Source organism: Salmo salar, chromosome ssa10, assembly GCF_905237065.1.
Source record: "Salmo salar chromosome ssa10, Ssal_v3.1, whole genome shotgun sequence".
Classification (NCBI taxonomy): Eukaryota; Metazoa; Chordata; class Actinopteri; order Salmoniformes; family Salmonidae; genus Salmo; species Salmo salar.
In genome coordinates, this window is record NC_059451.1 from 21,072,543 (window position 1) to 21,088,028 (window position 15,486).

At 42.6% G+C, this 15,486-nt stretch overlaps 1 protein-coding gene across 1 annotated transcript in view; it reads left to right on the forward strand.

Annotated features, from left to right (window-relative positions):
* Positions 1–10,935, forward strand: part of hcn2b (hyperpolarization activated cyclic nucleotide-gated potassium channel 2b) — a 68,357-nt gene extending 57,422 nt beyond the window's left edge. The window contains exon 8 of the mRNA XM_014216326.2: positions 9,239–10,935. Within this exon, the coding sequence (XP_014071801.2) occupies positions 9,239–10,197 (959 nt within the window). The 3' untranslated portion in view covers positions 10,198–10,935. The remainder of the gene's footprint in view (positions 1–9,238) is intronic.
* Positions 10,936–15,486: the final 4,551 nt, after the last annotated feature.

Sequence of the window (15,486 nt, forward strand, 5' to 3'; positions counted from 1 at the left end):
TTTTACAAAACATATATTGTGTTGCGCCCCCTTTTGCCTTCAGAACAGCTCAGTTCATTGGGACATGGACTCTACAAGGTGTCGAAAGCGTTCCACAGGAATGCTGGCCCATGTTGGCTCCAATGCTTCCACTGTTGTCAAGTTCGTTGGATGTCCTTTGGGTGGTGTACAATTCTTGATACAAACTCAGCAGAGTTGCAGTTCTTGACACAAACTGGTGCGCCAACTACCATCTCCTGTTCAAAGGCACTTACAGTGGGGGGAAAAAGTATTTGATCCCCTGCTGATTTTGTACGTTTTCCCACTGACAAAGAAATGATCAGTCTATAATTTTAATGGTAGGTTTATTTGAACAGTGAGAGACAGAATAACAATAAAAAAATCCAGAAAAACGCATGTCAAAAATGTTATAAAATGATTTGCATTTTAATGAGGGAAATAAGTATTTGACCCCTCTGCAAAACATGACTTAGTACTTGGTGGCAAAACCCTTGTTGGCAATCACAGAGGACAGACGTTTCTTGTAGTTGGCCACCAGGTTTGCACACATCTCAGGAGGGATTTTGTCCCACTCCTCTTTGCAGATCTTCTCCAAGTCATTAAGGTTTCGAGGCTGACGTTTGGCAACTCGAACCTTCAACTCCCTCCACAGATTTTCTATGGGATTAAGGTCTGGAGACTGGCTAGGCCACTCCAGGACCTTAATGTGCTTCTTCTTGAGCCACTCCTTGTTGCCTTGGCCGTGTGTTTTGGGTCATTGTCATGCTGGAATACCCATCCATGACCCATTTTCAATGCCCTGGCTGAGGGAAGGATGTTCTCACCCAAGATTTGACGGTACATAGCCCCGTCCATCGTCCCTTTGATGTGGTGAAGTTGTCCTGTCCCCTTAGCAGAAAAACAACCCCAAAGCATAATGTTTCCACCTCCATGTTTGACGGTGGAGATGGTGTTCTTGGGGTCATAGGCAGCATTCCTCCTCCTCCAAACACGACGAGTTGAGTTGATGCCAAAGAGCTCCATTTTGGTCTCATCTTACCACAACACTTTCACCAGTTGTCCTCTGAATCATTCAGATGTTCATTGGCAAACTTCAGACGGGCATGTATATGTATTCTTGAGCAGGGGGACCTTGCGGGCGCTGCAGGATTTCAGTCCTTCACTGCGTAATGTGTTACCAATTGTTTTCTTGGTGACTATGGTCCCAGTTGCCTTGAGATCATTAACAAGATCCTCCCGTGTAGTTCTGGGCTGATTCCTCAGCGTTCTCATGATCATTGCAACCCCACGAGGTGAGATCTTGCATGGAGCCCCAGGCCGAGGGATATTGACAGTTCTTTTGTGCTTCTTCCATTTGAGAATAATCGCACCAAATGTTGTCACCTTTTCACCATGGTCTTGTAGCCCATTCCAGCCTTGTGTAGGTCTACAATCTTGTCCCTGACATCCTTGGAGAGCTCTTTGGTCTTGGCCATGGTGGAGAGTTTGGAATCTGATTGATTGATTGCTTCTGTGGACAGGTGTCTTTTTACAGGAAACAAGCTGCGGTTAGGAGCACACTCTTAAAGGGAGTATCTCAGCTCGTTACCTGTATAAAAGACACCTGGGAGCCAGAAATCTTTCTGATTGAGAGGGGGTCAAGTACTTATTTCCCTCATTAAAATGCAAATCAATTTATAACATTTTTGACATGCGTTTTGCTGGATATTTTTGTTGTTATTCTGTCTCTCACTGTTCAAATAAACCTACCATTAAAATTATAGACTGATCCTTTCTTTATCAGCGGGCAAACATACAAAATCAGCAGGGGATCAAATACTTTTTTCCCCCACTGTAAATATTTTGTCTTGCCCGTTCACCCTCTGAATGGCTCACATAAACAATCCATGTCTCAATTGTATCAAAACTTTAAAATCCTTCTTTAATCCATCTCCTTCCCTTCATCTACGCTGATTGTAGTGGATTTAACAAGTGACATCAATAAAGGATCATAGCTTTCACCTGTGTTTTTAATGCTTTGTACACTCAGTATATACCCAAAAAATATCTAAAGAAATCCACTCACACTCTCTCCCATGTACACAACCCTAGAATATATGCTTTATAAGTAAATTCAATGGAGACTGGATCTCTCTCTCTCAGATCTTAAGAATTGTTTGTGTGTGTGTATATATATATATATACTGCTCAAAAAATAAAGGGAACACTTAAACAACACATCCTAGATCTGAATGAAAGAAATAATCTTATTAAATACTTTTTTCTTTACATAGTTGAATGTGCTGACAACAAAATCACACAAAAATAATCGATGGAAATCCAATTTATCAACCCATGGAGGTCTGGATTTGGAGTCACACTCAAAATTAAAGTGGAAAACCACACTACGGGCTGATCCAACTTTGATGTAATGTCCTTAAAACAAGTCAAAATGAGGCTCAGTAGTGTGTGTGGCCTCCACGTCCCTGTATGACCTCCCTACAATGCCTGGGAATGCTCCTGATGAGGTGGCGGATGGTCTCCTGAGGGATCTCCTCCCAGACCTGGACTAAAGCATCCGCCAATTCCTGGACAGTCTGTGGTGCAACGTGGCGTTGGTGGATGGAGCAAGACATGATGTCCCAGATGTGCTCAATTGGATTCAGGTCTGGGGAACGGGCGGGCCAGTCCATAGCATCAATGCCTTCCTCTTGCAGGAACTGCTGACACACTCCAGCCACATGAGGTCTAGCATTGTCTTGCCTTAGGAGGAACCCAGGGCCAACCGCACCAGCATATGGTCTCACAAGGGGTTTGAGGATCTTATCTCGGCACCTAATGGCAGTCAGGCTACCTCTGGCGAGCACATGGAGGGTTGTGCGGCCCCCCCAAAGAAATGCCACCCTACACCATGACTGACCCACCGCCAAACCGGTCATGCTGGAGGATGTTGCAGGCAGCAGAACGTTCTCCACAGCGTCTCCAGATTCTGTCACGTCTGTCACATGTGCTCAGTGGCGAATTTGCCAATCTTGGTGTTCTCTGGCAAATGCCAAACATCCTGTACGGTGTTGGGCTATAAGCACAACCCCCACCTGTGGACGTCGGGCGCTCATACCACCCTCATGGAGTCTGTTTCTGACCGTTTGAGCAGACACATGCACATTTGTGGCCTGCTGGAGGTCATTTTGCAGGGCTCTGGCAGTGCTTCTCCTGCTCCTCCTTGCACAAAGGCGGAGGTAGCGGTCCTGCTGCTGCTGGGTTGTTGCCCTCCTACGGCCTCCTCCACGTCTCCTGATGTACTGGCCTGTCTCCTGGTAGCGCCTCCATGCTCTGGACACTACGATGACAGACACAGCAAACCTTCTTGCCACAGCTCACATTGATGTGCCATCCTGGATGAGCTGCACTACCTGAGCCACTTGTGTGGGTTTTAGACTCCGTCTCATGCTACCACTAGAGTGAAAGCACCGCCAGCATTCAAAAGTGACCAAAACATCAGCCAGGAAGCATAGAAACTGAGAAGTGGTCTGTGGTCCCCACCTGCAGAACCACTCCTTTATTGGGGGTGTCTTGCTAATTGCCTATAATTTCCACCTGTTGTCTATTCCATTTGCACAACAGCATGTGAAATTTCTTGTCACAGAAGTGTGATTGACTTGGAGTTACATTGTGTTGTTTAAGTGTTCCCTTTATGTTTTTGAGCAGTATGTGTGTATATATATATATACATATATACTGAGTGTAAAAAAACCATTAAGAACACCTGTTCTTTCCATGGAATTATAATTGAAAATGACAATCTTAGAATGTCACTGTGGCCTGTTTAGACACTTGTACTAACTATGATGACACCAAATGTTTTGCATTCATACCAAACATAATTTGATTTGTGGTGCGTTTTGATATTGTGCTAAATATTGTACAAGGACGCGAATGGGTTAATTCGTCTGCTGTTTAGCTATTCTCTAGATTTACTGACAACAGAAGCATCCTGGATCAAAGGCATAGTATTAGACTAAAAAGTAACTGGCGGGTAGAAAGCTAATGAATTCCAGATCTAAACAGTAATTCAGAGGATGACAATTCTCTGTTAACCTTGGAGTTATTTTGGAACGCAGTCTTTTTCCGACACCTTCACCTAAAGCATTCAAAGAAATCATGTTTATAAAGTCTTGTAGTTTACACAATGTCAGGACAGGAGACTATGATCCTTCTGTTTAGCAGATCAGGGTGTGTACTACAGTGCTCTGGCGCCTTTAGGTGTCTATGGAAGAGACAGTAGACTAGACTCATTGAACTCTATCCTGACCCTAAGGAAACATAATAGACTTGGCCCTTTTGGCCTGGAGCCTATAGCAGCCAACCACTCTGCAGTCAACTGGACTGTGTTGTACCATGCTAGCTAGTTATGCAGCTTGAATTAGAGTGAATGTCCCTGTCAGACTGTATTTTCCATGTTCTCCCAGTCCCTCAGACTCATGTTTCAATTCCACCTGATGTTTTCATGTGGGTGTCACTCTATTTGTTTTTAAAAGTCCGATAGAGACGGACAAGTTGAAAATCCCCTGCTGATGGGGGGGAAAAACAGAGTAGTAAAGATGAAACTCTGAAACTTGAGAGGGGGCGGAAGTAATAATGCTGGGAGTTTTTTTTTAATGCGCGTTCAACTAGAAATGTTTTGAACGCTGGAGAGATGAGAGAGATGGATCTGTGATCTTACTTGGCCGCCTGCGTGAGCTCCGTGAAGGAGGCAATTTCAGCTGCAAATTGGTTTCTCCCCCAGCACCATCACCAACCCAGGCCCACACAACCACTACACACATGCACATACCACAGGCACATGTTGATCCACCTCATGTCTGAGAAAACACAGGCCACCCATCTTCACCCCAGGTGTTTGAGTGTGTAATCGGTCAGACTTAACATACCATGACAGAAAGGTCATAGGGCCTTGTGTTTACAATTCAGGTGGTGCATGCTATAGCTGGGACGATTAACTGAAAATTGCAGATACCGACATTGCCCGCCTCTTACCAAAGCATTTTGCTTACGTCCGTAAACTGGTGATTAGGCTACACAATGTTTTTTAGGGTTCTATTCATACCATTATTTGGTCAACTGTAATGTGCATTAACCTGCTTCCTGCAAGTAAAGTATCTGTCCCTCCGCCCCTGTTTCGCTGCCCGCTCTCAATCCCTCCCCCCACCTTGTGCACGGAGTGAAAGGAGCATACGAACAACATTTCAAAATGTAATTGCAGGAAAACCCCTTTTTGCCTAATCTTTCTGTTGTTAAAGAGAGGGGAGTCTCTGCTTCCTGTATGTATGAAAAATATTTCTCAACACTAAATATTGAGAAAATACCACCGCTTTACAAACAGAGTATATAATTGAGGTGATGCGTTGGCGGACCGTGCGCACCATTTGTGGTGAATGCATCATCAAGTGCCTACATAGGCCTAACCAATGGAAAGTTTTTGTTGGACATTAATTAGATCAATTACATGGCTATCTAGCAACAATATCATATTTAGGGTTGGCAATCCAGCTAATATGTTTTGACTTCCACTTCCTTAGGTGTTGAATTATGTAGTATAAAGCCTAAGCCAATATGCACAAAAAGATGCAGGTAACTTAATCTCTAAAGAGCCTCAAATGAATCTGATCATTCTAGATCCTATTTTGACATGTTATGTATGTATGTATGTATGTATGTATGTATGTATGTATGTATGTATGTATGTATGTATGTATGTATGTATGTATGTATGTATGTATGTATGTATGTATGTATGTAATATTCCCTGAACATGTTAAATAAAGTAGCTAACTTCTTTCATGTCTTACTTGGCACCTTAAAAGTCCTGCCGTTAACGGAAAGTGACTGTGCATTAAAAAAATATACAGTACCAGTCAAAAGTTTGGACACACCTACTCATTCAAGATTTGCCTATATTTTGAATATTTTCTACATTGTAGAATAATAGTGAAGACAACAAAACTATGAAATTACACACATGGAATCCTGTAGTAACCCAAAAATTGTTAAACAAACAGGAAAGGAAGACCCAGAGTTACCTCTGCTGAAGAGGATAAGTTCATTAGAGTTACCAGCCTCAGAAATTGCAGCCCAAATAAATGCTTCAGAGTTCAAGTAACAGACACATCTGAACATCAACTGTTCAGAGGAGACCTTATGAATCAGGCCTTCATTGTCAAATTGCTGCAAAGAAACCACTACTAAAGGACACCAATAAGAAGAAGAGACTTGCTTGGGCCAAGAATCATGAGCAAGATACATTAGACCAGTGGAAATTTGTCCTTTGGTCTGATGAGTCCAAATGTGCGATTTCTGCTTCCAACCGCCGTGTCTTTTGTGAGACGCAGAGTAGGTGAATGGATGATCTCCGCATGTGTGGTTTTTCAAGGGGACAGTGACCCAAAACACACCTCCAGGCTGTGAAAGGGCTATTTGACCAAGAAGGAGATTGATGGAGTGCTGCATCAGATGACCTGGCTTCCACAGTCACCCGACCTCAACCCAATTGAGATGGTTTGGGATGAGTTGGACCGCAGAGTGAAGGAAAAGCAGTCAACAAGTGCTCAGCATACAGTTAAAGTCAGAAGTTTACATACACCTTGGCCAAATACATTTAAACTCAGATTTTCACAATTCCTGACATTTAATCCTAGTAAAAATTCCCTGTCTTAGGTCAGTTAGGAACACTACTTAATTTTAAGAATGTGAAATGTCAGATTAATAGTACAATGATTTATTTCAGCTTTTATTTCTTTCATCATATTCACAGCGGGTCAGAAGTTTACATACACTCAATTAGTATTTGGTAGCATTGCCTTTAAATTGTTTAACTTGGGTCAAATGTTTCGGGTAGCCTTCCACAAGCTTCCCACAATAAGTTGAATTTTGGCCCATTCCTCCTGACAGAGCTGGTGTAACTGAGTCAGGTTTGTAGGCCTCCTTGCTCGCACACGATTTTTCAGTTTTGCCCACAAATTATCTATAGGATTGATGTCAGGGCTTTGTGATGGCCACTCCAATATCTTGACTTTGTTGTCCTTAAGCCATTTTGCCACAACTTTGGAAGTATGCTTGGGGTCATTGTCCATTTGGAAGACCCATTTGCGACCAAGCTTTAACTTCCTGACTGATGTCTTGAGATGTTGCTTCAAAATATCCACATAATTTTCCGTCCTCATGATGCCATCTATATTGTGACGTGCACTAGTCCCTCCTGCAGCAAAGCACCCCCACAACATGATGCTGCCACCCCCGTGCTTCACGGTTGGGATGGTGTTCTTCGGCTTGCAAGCCTCCCCCTTTTTCCTCCAAACATAAGGATGGTCATTATGGCCAAACAATTCCATTTTTGTTTCATCAGACCAGAGGACATTTCTCCAAAAAGTACGATCTTTGTCCCCATGTGCAGTTGCAAACCGTAGTTTGGCTTTTTTATGGCGGTTTTGGAGCAGTGGCTTCTTCCTTGCTGTCGATATAGGACTTGTTTTAATGTGGATATAGATACTGGAGGAAACGGGTACAATAGTATCTTCACAAGGTCCTTTGCTGTTGTTCTGAGATTGATTTGCACTTTTCACACCAAAGTATGTTCATCTCTAGGAGATAAAACGCGTCTCCTTCCTGAGTGGTATGACGGCTGCGTGGTCCCATTGTGTTTATTCTTGCGTACTATTATTTGTACAGATGAACGTGGTACCTTCAGGCGTTTGGAAATTGCTCCCAATGATGAACCAGACTTGTGGGGGTCTACAATTTTGACTGATCTTAGCTGACTACTTTTGATTTTCCCATGATCTCAAGCAAAGAGGCACTGAGTTTGTAGGTAGACCTTGAAATACATCCACAGGTACACCTCCAATAGGCTAATTGACATCATTTGAGTCAATCAGAAATTTCTAAAGCCATGACAATTTTCTGGAATTTTCCGAGCTGTTTTTAGGCACAGTCAACTTAGTGTATGTAAACTTCTGACCCACTGGAATTGTGATACAATGAATTATAAGTGAAATAATCTGTCTGTAAACAATTGTTGGAAAATTACTTGAGTAAAGCACAAAGTAGATGTCCTAACCGACTTGCCAAAACTATAGTTTGTTAACAAAAAATGTGTGAAGTGGTTGAAAAACAAGTTTTAATGACTCCAACCTAAGTGTATGTAAACTTCCAATTTTCAACTGTATGTGGGAACTCCTTCAATACTGTTGGAAAAGCGTTCCTCATGAAGCTGGTTCAGAGAATGCCAAGAGTGTGCAAAGCTGTCATCAAGGCAAAGGGTGGCTACTTTGAAGAATCTCAAATGTAAAAGATATTTTGATTTGTTTAACACTTTTTTGGTTACTACATCATTCCATATGTGTTAATTCATAGTTTTGATGTCTTCACTATTATTCTACAATGTAGAATATAGTAAAAATACAGAAATACCCTTGAATGAGTGTCCAAACTTTTGACATTTATTTATTTATTGTTATCGAGCAAAATGGGTCAAGAATTCAATTGATTACAATATGACATTTTGTCCAGCTCTAGTACACAAACACACACAAGTTAAAACATCTACAGTGAGCCCACTGACACATACGGAGGCTTGAGTGTATCTTCCCTTCTCAGTGCAAAATTACTGTCTGTGAATTCAATAGCGAAGGTGCATAAAGATGGCGGCCCCCATGTACTTACCACAAACGCCTAATTTCCTAAGTTTGCTGTATTGTACAGTGCTGTCCATTACTCTTTTTTTAATATTGGCATTAGCACATGATCCCAATTTTAGCTCCAAGATGGCAGCAATTAAAAAAAACAAAAAGTAGATTGTGCTGAGTTACACACTGAACCATGTTGCGCGCCGTAGATTAAAAAGTCTGTGGATAGTGCTAGAACAATGGTGTCATATCTGAATTCCTCCATCTTTATGCACCTTAGCCATTACAGACAACCTCCAGATAGGCAGACTGAAAAGAGATATGAATAAATGTCTGTCCTGATCAGGTTAACTGCTTCCAGCTGCCCCACACTCTGTTCTGCTATGCCAGCAACTTCTCTAATACCAACTAATCAGGGGGGAGAGCGCTATTACTGTAGGGCACTGTTAGGAGTATTCATTGGACCATTTGGCTGTTTATTACTTTGTATAATGTATTGATTGTGCTGATTCTACAGTGTAACAGTGTCTGCTCAGGTAACAGAGTCTCATCTCTCCTCTTCTATTTTCCATCCTCAGGGAAGAAGAACTCAATCCTAATGCATAAGGTTCAGCATGACCTCAACTCGGGTGTCTTCAACAACCGAGAGAATGAAATTATCCAAGAGATTGTGAAATATGACCGTGAGATGGTGCAGCAGGTGGACATGCAGAGGCCTCGTGCCATGTCCATGTCCAACCCCCCCACGCACGGGGGCATCTTCGCTCCTCCAGCCCCACCTCAGAGCTCAGCCATCGCCACCCTCCAGCAGGCTGTGGCTATGAGCTTCTGTCCCCCCATGGCAGGCCCTCTGGTAGGGGCCGGGGCCCTGCAGTCACCCCGGATGGTACGGAGGTTCCAGGTGATGCAGAGCATGTCAGCCTCCCCTCCTCCCCAGACTGAGCAGACCATGCAGCCCCAGCTACACGCCGGTGGTGCCTTCGCCTCCGCCCTCTCCAGCCCCCCCATCCAGAGCCCCCTAGCTGCTGGGGGACGGACATTCCAGTACGGCCCCTCTTCTGGCTCCCAGCTCTCCCTGGTCCAGCAGATCGTGCCCAGCTCCCCACACCGGCCCAACACCCATAACAGCACCCGCTCTCTGCACATGGGCAGTCTGAGTCAGGACGCCAGGGCATTGTCTGCCTCTCAGCCCTCTCTGCCCCAGGGAGGGGCTCAACCCGTGGCCCCGAGCCCACCACAGTCCAACCGTGTTTCCTCAACCTCCATTGGGCCACCTCAGACCCCCCCTGGCTCTGTGGGGCTCAGGAGCACTGTGACTCATAGGATGGTGCTGCCCCACCAGATGTCTGTGGGGGCGTTTCCTCTAGCCTCCCTCCCGGGGACTCTGACATCGCTGGGGACAGGCATGGGTATGGGAGTGGGCATGGGAGCAGGCTTGGCGCCAGCCCAGCCGGACTCGGGTTTACCCAAAAAGGACTCCAAAGCCAGCCACCCTGAGACAGACCATGTCAGATCGAGGCTATCTTCCAATTTGTGACCTTTATTAGATTTCTGCAGAGCCAGGGGTTTTTGGTTGTGGGAACTGTGGAAGGTTTCGTCCTTCTACCCAATAATCTCCCCTCTCCCTGTCACGCGGGGCTGAATATGACTATATGCTGTGGGACCTTGGAGAGGGAGCGGGAGACCGGAGCTGAAAGACAATGTATAACTAACAATATAGTTATTATCAGAGGTGGGATGTTTCTACTCCACCCACAGACATAGATAGTAGATACCGGCCGTACGTAGTAGTAGCACCTTCTCCCCACATCTCTCCTTTATTTACTCTCTTTACTGTAACCATATTCAACATAAATAGCACGCATCTCTCACCCACTATTTATATAGTCGAACAATACAAACTGGCAGGGACAAGAAGAAAATCAGGAACCTGCTTCAGATGACGGCCATGACATCAACGCTTTGCAGAAGTTGTTCTGGGATTTCCTCTTTTCTCTACGGACTGGTTTTAACAAAAGTTCTACTCATGTCACTGTAATATTGTTTCAGAAAACAAGAAAATGTTTTTTTTAGACCATGTCTTAAATTATTGCATTTCTTTTTTTTTTTTTACAGGTTGGGCTTAAACAAAATGTTGCATTGTATTAATGGGATTAATAATATATTTCTGAAAAAAAAACGAGTGGACAGAATTTCACTGCCTTGATTTCAACATTTGAAGCCATATCCTTTGTGTGTGTGTGTGTGTGTGTGTGTGTGTGTGTGTGTGTGTGTGTGTGTGTGTGTGTGTGTGTGTGTGTGTGTGTGTGTGTGTGTGTGTGTGTGTGTGTGTGTGTGTGTGTGTGTGTGTGTGTGTGTGTGTGTGTCTTTATAAGGAATTCATATCTATAAAATATATCTTCCCCCTTTCTCAAATTGTATTTGCAGATGACAGTGTAGGTATAATTTCAGTATTTTTCTTGGAGTCTACAGCCTACATTTCATTCTAGCTTGGCCAGAATACAGCTAGGGTGCAAGTGATATACACTACATGCCCAAAAGTATGTGGACACATACTCGTCGACCACATCTCATTAGAAAAACATGGGCATTAATATGGAGTTTGTCCCCACCTTTACTGATATAACAACCTCCACTCTGCTGGGAAGGCTTTCCACTAGATGTTGGAACATTGCTGAGAGGTCTTGCTTCCACTCAGCCACAAGAGCATTAGTGAGGTCGAGCACTGATGTTGGGCGATGAGACCTGGCTTGCAGTCGGCGTTCTAATTCATCCCAAAGGTGTTCGATGGGGTTGAGGTCAGGGCGTTTCAACTGCTCCAGTATCCAATGGCAGCAAGCTTTAAACCACTCCAGCCTGCGCTTGGCATTGTGCATGGTGATCTTAGGTTTGTGTGCGGCTTCTTGGCTATTGAAATCCATTTCCTGAATCTCCTGATGAAAAATGATTGTGCTGACATTGCTTCCAGAAGCAGTTTGGAACTCGGCAGTGACTGTTGCAACCATGGACAGACAATTTTTACGCTCTACTTGCTGCAGCACTCAGCAGTCCCATTATGTGAGCTTGTGTGGCCTACCACTTTGGGCTGAGCCGTTGTTGCTCCTAGACATTTCCACTTCAGAATAACAGCACTTACCGTTGACTGGGGCAGCTCTAGCAGGGCAGACATTTAACAAACTGACTTGCTGGAAAGGTGGCATCCTATGACGGTGCCACGTTGAAAGCTCTTCAGTAAGCCATTCTACCGCCAACGTTTTCTATGGAGATTGCATGGCTGTGTGCTCAATTTTATACACCTGTCAGCAACGGGTGTGGCTGAAATATCCAAATCCACTCATTTGATGGGGTGTCCACATACTTTTGTGTATATATATAGTGTTTAAACCAAGTCATCCATCCCCATTGGACAATGCATATGCATGTTGATTTGGGTTATGAATCACATGAATATATCAACATACTGTATCTCATTCAACCCTGATGGAAATGCATATGAGGTTATTTGCATAGCTGAAGTTTAGAATAGACAGATCATAGTTTTATATTTTAAAACATATCCAAGGTAATAGTCTGACTGATGTTCTGAAGGCACTGTGCAGTGTAATTGATTACGCTAATATGTATTCTTATCCTGTACAGAGACTGATGCACCCTGGTAAGATCCCACACATTACACCATTTGGCATTGAACTTTTCATCTCATCTGCATTGTCCATCCATTACAAGACTTTTTAGATTATTTGAAGTTACAAACAAATCCATTTTCTTTTCCCTTTCCTCTCAAATTCTAACAGTAATATTGCATCAAATTGAGGTACATTTTGTGTGCATAAATTACATAATGCTTCTGGAATGCTGAAATCTAAATGACTCCCATTCTATTCTAATCTGCAGCAAGGACAGAGCAGACATTTTGGAGGGTGCATTTCAATGATGTGTCTCCTACCATAAGTGATGCCACTGAATGTGTGTACCGGCCTCCACTGATTAGTGTCCAAAAGTATTAGTGGAAGAGGCTTTCCAAGCGCTGATATCCAATTCATCTGCTGCTCAATAACCCCCCCACCACCACCACCACCATTACTATGTAATGAGAGAGAAGATTGGATCCCCTCAGGCCCCATTTATTTTGGACTGTTATTACTTTCCATTGTGTTTCATCATACGTTTTACTGTATCATCCACCTTGTCGGTGGTGCCAAGGTTGTGGGTTTGAAAGGGATTTCTTGCTGGAAATTATGCCCAATGAAACTTCTTTGGGAACTTTCATGTGTTTGAAGGTGGTTTTAATGGCCAACTTCCTTTTAGATTGCTGAGCAGGTTTTGAGACTATTTGTCTAGCAATAAAGTAGGGCATTTAACAAAAATGTAATAAATACCATACAATACAGTGTAGATGAAAAGCCAAAATTTTAATAAAATGTCAATGTTTTTGAATTGCTTAAGATTTGTTTATGGGAAGTGTTTGGAAGTTCTTATATCTACTGTACATGACACACTTAAGATGGTAAATGGTGGGAATATTTCATGCAATCCATATACACTGAATAAAAATATAAACGCAACATGTAAAGTGTTGGTCCCATGTTTCATGAGCTGAAATAAAAGATCCCAGAAATGTTCCATACGCACAAAAAGCTTATTTCTCTCAAATGTTGTGCACAAATGTATTTACATCCCTGTTAGTGAGCATTTCTCTTTTACCAAGATAATCCATCCACCTGACAGGTGTGGCATATCAAGAAGCTGTTTAAACAGCAAGATCATTATACAGGTGGACCTTGTGCCGGGGACAATAAAAGGCCACTCTAAAATGTGCAGTTTTGTCACAACACAATGCCACTGATGTCTCAATTTTTGAGGGAGCGTACAATTGGCATATTGACTGCAGGAATGTCCACTAGAACTGAATGTTCATTTCTCTACCATAAGCCGCCTCCAACGTCGTTTTAGAGCATTTGGCAGTACGTCCAACCGGCCTCATAACCGCAGACCACGTGTATGGCGTTGTGTGGGAAAGCGGTTTACTGATGTCAATGTTCCTAGGCATGTGAAATCCATAGATTAGGGCCTAATTTATTTATTTCAATTGGCTGATTTCGTTATATGAACTGTAACTCAGTAAAACTTAGAAATTGTTCCATGTTGCGTTTATACTGTATTTGTGTTTAGTATACAATCCATTTACAATCCTATCTGAAGCATGTTCATTTTGTCAGGGTAGAATCAGTTATCCTCTCCAATAGCTACATTTGTTGTCATGTGTTTAGCCTTTACCCAGCATCTTTCTTGGGATGTTTCCTTGCCAAATTGTGATTTAAATTGTAACTTGAATAAATATATGAAGCAATAACAAGCAGTATAAGAAAGAGTCCTTGATGTTTTGGTTTACATTTCCAGGAAGAGACTGAAATGACTTTTTAAACCCTTACATTAACTGTATGTACTGTATATGTCATATTCTATAACAATTAGTACGTTTTGTTCTATTCAGAGGAACTGAAACAATGAAACGTGTGGTACTGTTTTATTAATCTCTATACACAACAGGAACTCTATCAAGAATTTGAACGAAGTGTTTATTTGCTCATTTGATTTTTCCAGTGCAATACAATTACATGAAATATCTATCAACACTATATTCAGGGCATTGTTGTCTCTCAGCTCTGCAAACGTTCCTGACCACTTTTCCTGAAGTATCCTCAAACCAATTATCAATTTAGCCTTGAATCCTGTAACCCTTTCTCTCACACTGTCAGAGAAAAGCTATTTTCTGTAAAAAAAATAATGTGCCTGAGCTTTTTACAGAAAAACACAGAACACCCCTGGGCCAAGTTAGGCATCTGCGTTTGTCACAATCCGCAGCATCTGTGTTTTCCAAATGCTTTATTAGCCCCCCCATATTTCTTTCCTCCTGTCCAAATATAGTGTACTTTACAGAAACTGTTGCAGTTTTAGAAATGGCTTCAGCTCAGTGAGTTAATTTAGGGAGACACTGATGGCTGTTTTTTTTGTTGTGTTGCCGGGCAGGTCATTTTGGAGAAATAGCATGTAAAGCTGGGAGATAAATCAGGCAGAACATGGATTAGAGAAGGGCGACAATTTAATACTAATCAACCTCGCAAATAAAATATTCAAATAGCTGCGATGGGGAGAGAGGTCATTTTGAAGTGGCCAGTCATGGTGGAGAGAGAGCGTTTGGGGTGACTGTTACTTGAGCTGACATTTCACAGGCTTTGTAGTCTACCAGAAAGCTTGGCCCAGTCGTCAAACTCACATTTTAGAGGAGTTATTAACTCATCATCCTGTCCTCTTCACATAGAAGAGACTGGGTCCAGAAATTCCACAAACATCGTAGTGCCTAATCCTAACTTGAGATTCAAACTTGAACTTTAACAGAAATCCCATTGACACTGCATGATGGGTGCCTCTGGAATAATCACTCCACCAAATGAAATTAATGATCAGTTAGTCCTTTCAGTTGAACTTTGTCTGACATGTTATATTTCAAGTGTTGCTGTGGTCGGACAAATATTTTAGACATTTGAACAAAATCAGTATCTGTTGGTTTATTACCAATATCCTAAACTGTAAGCAACAAGATATATGGTATATTCATGAATGCTATTCCCCCCAAAAAGTGTGAATTCATATCCCTCCCTCTTCCTGATCAGTTCACATTTTTGGCCATAGACGTGTATAATGTTCCTCATACTCATAACCTACACATCTTACTTTGATACAGTAGTTTCTGAAACAATGCTTTTCTGTTTGAGATGCTTTCCATCTCTATTGGCGGACACTGTTGTGAGCGATGTGATGCGAG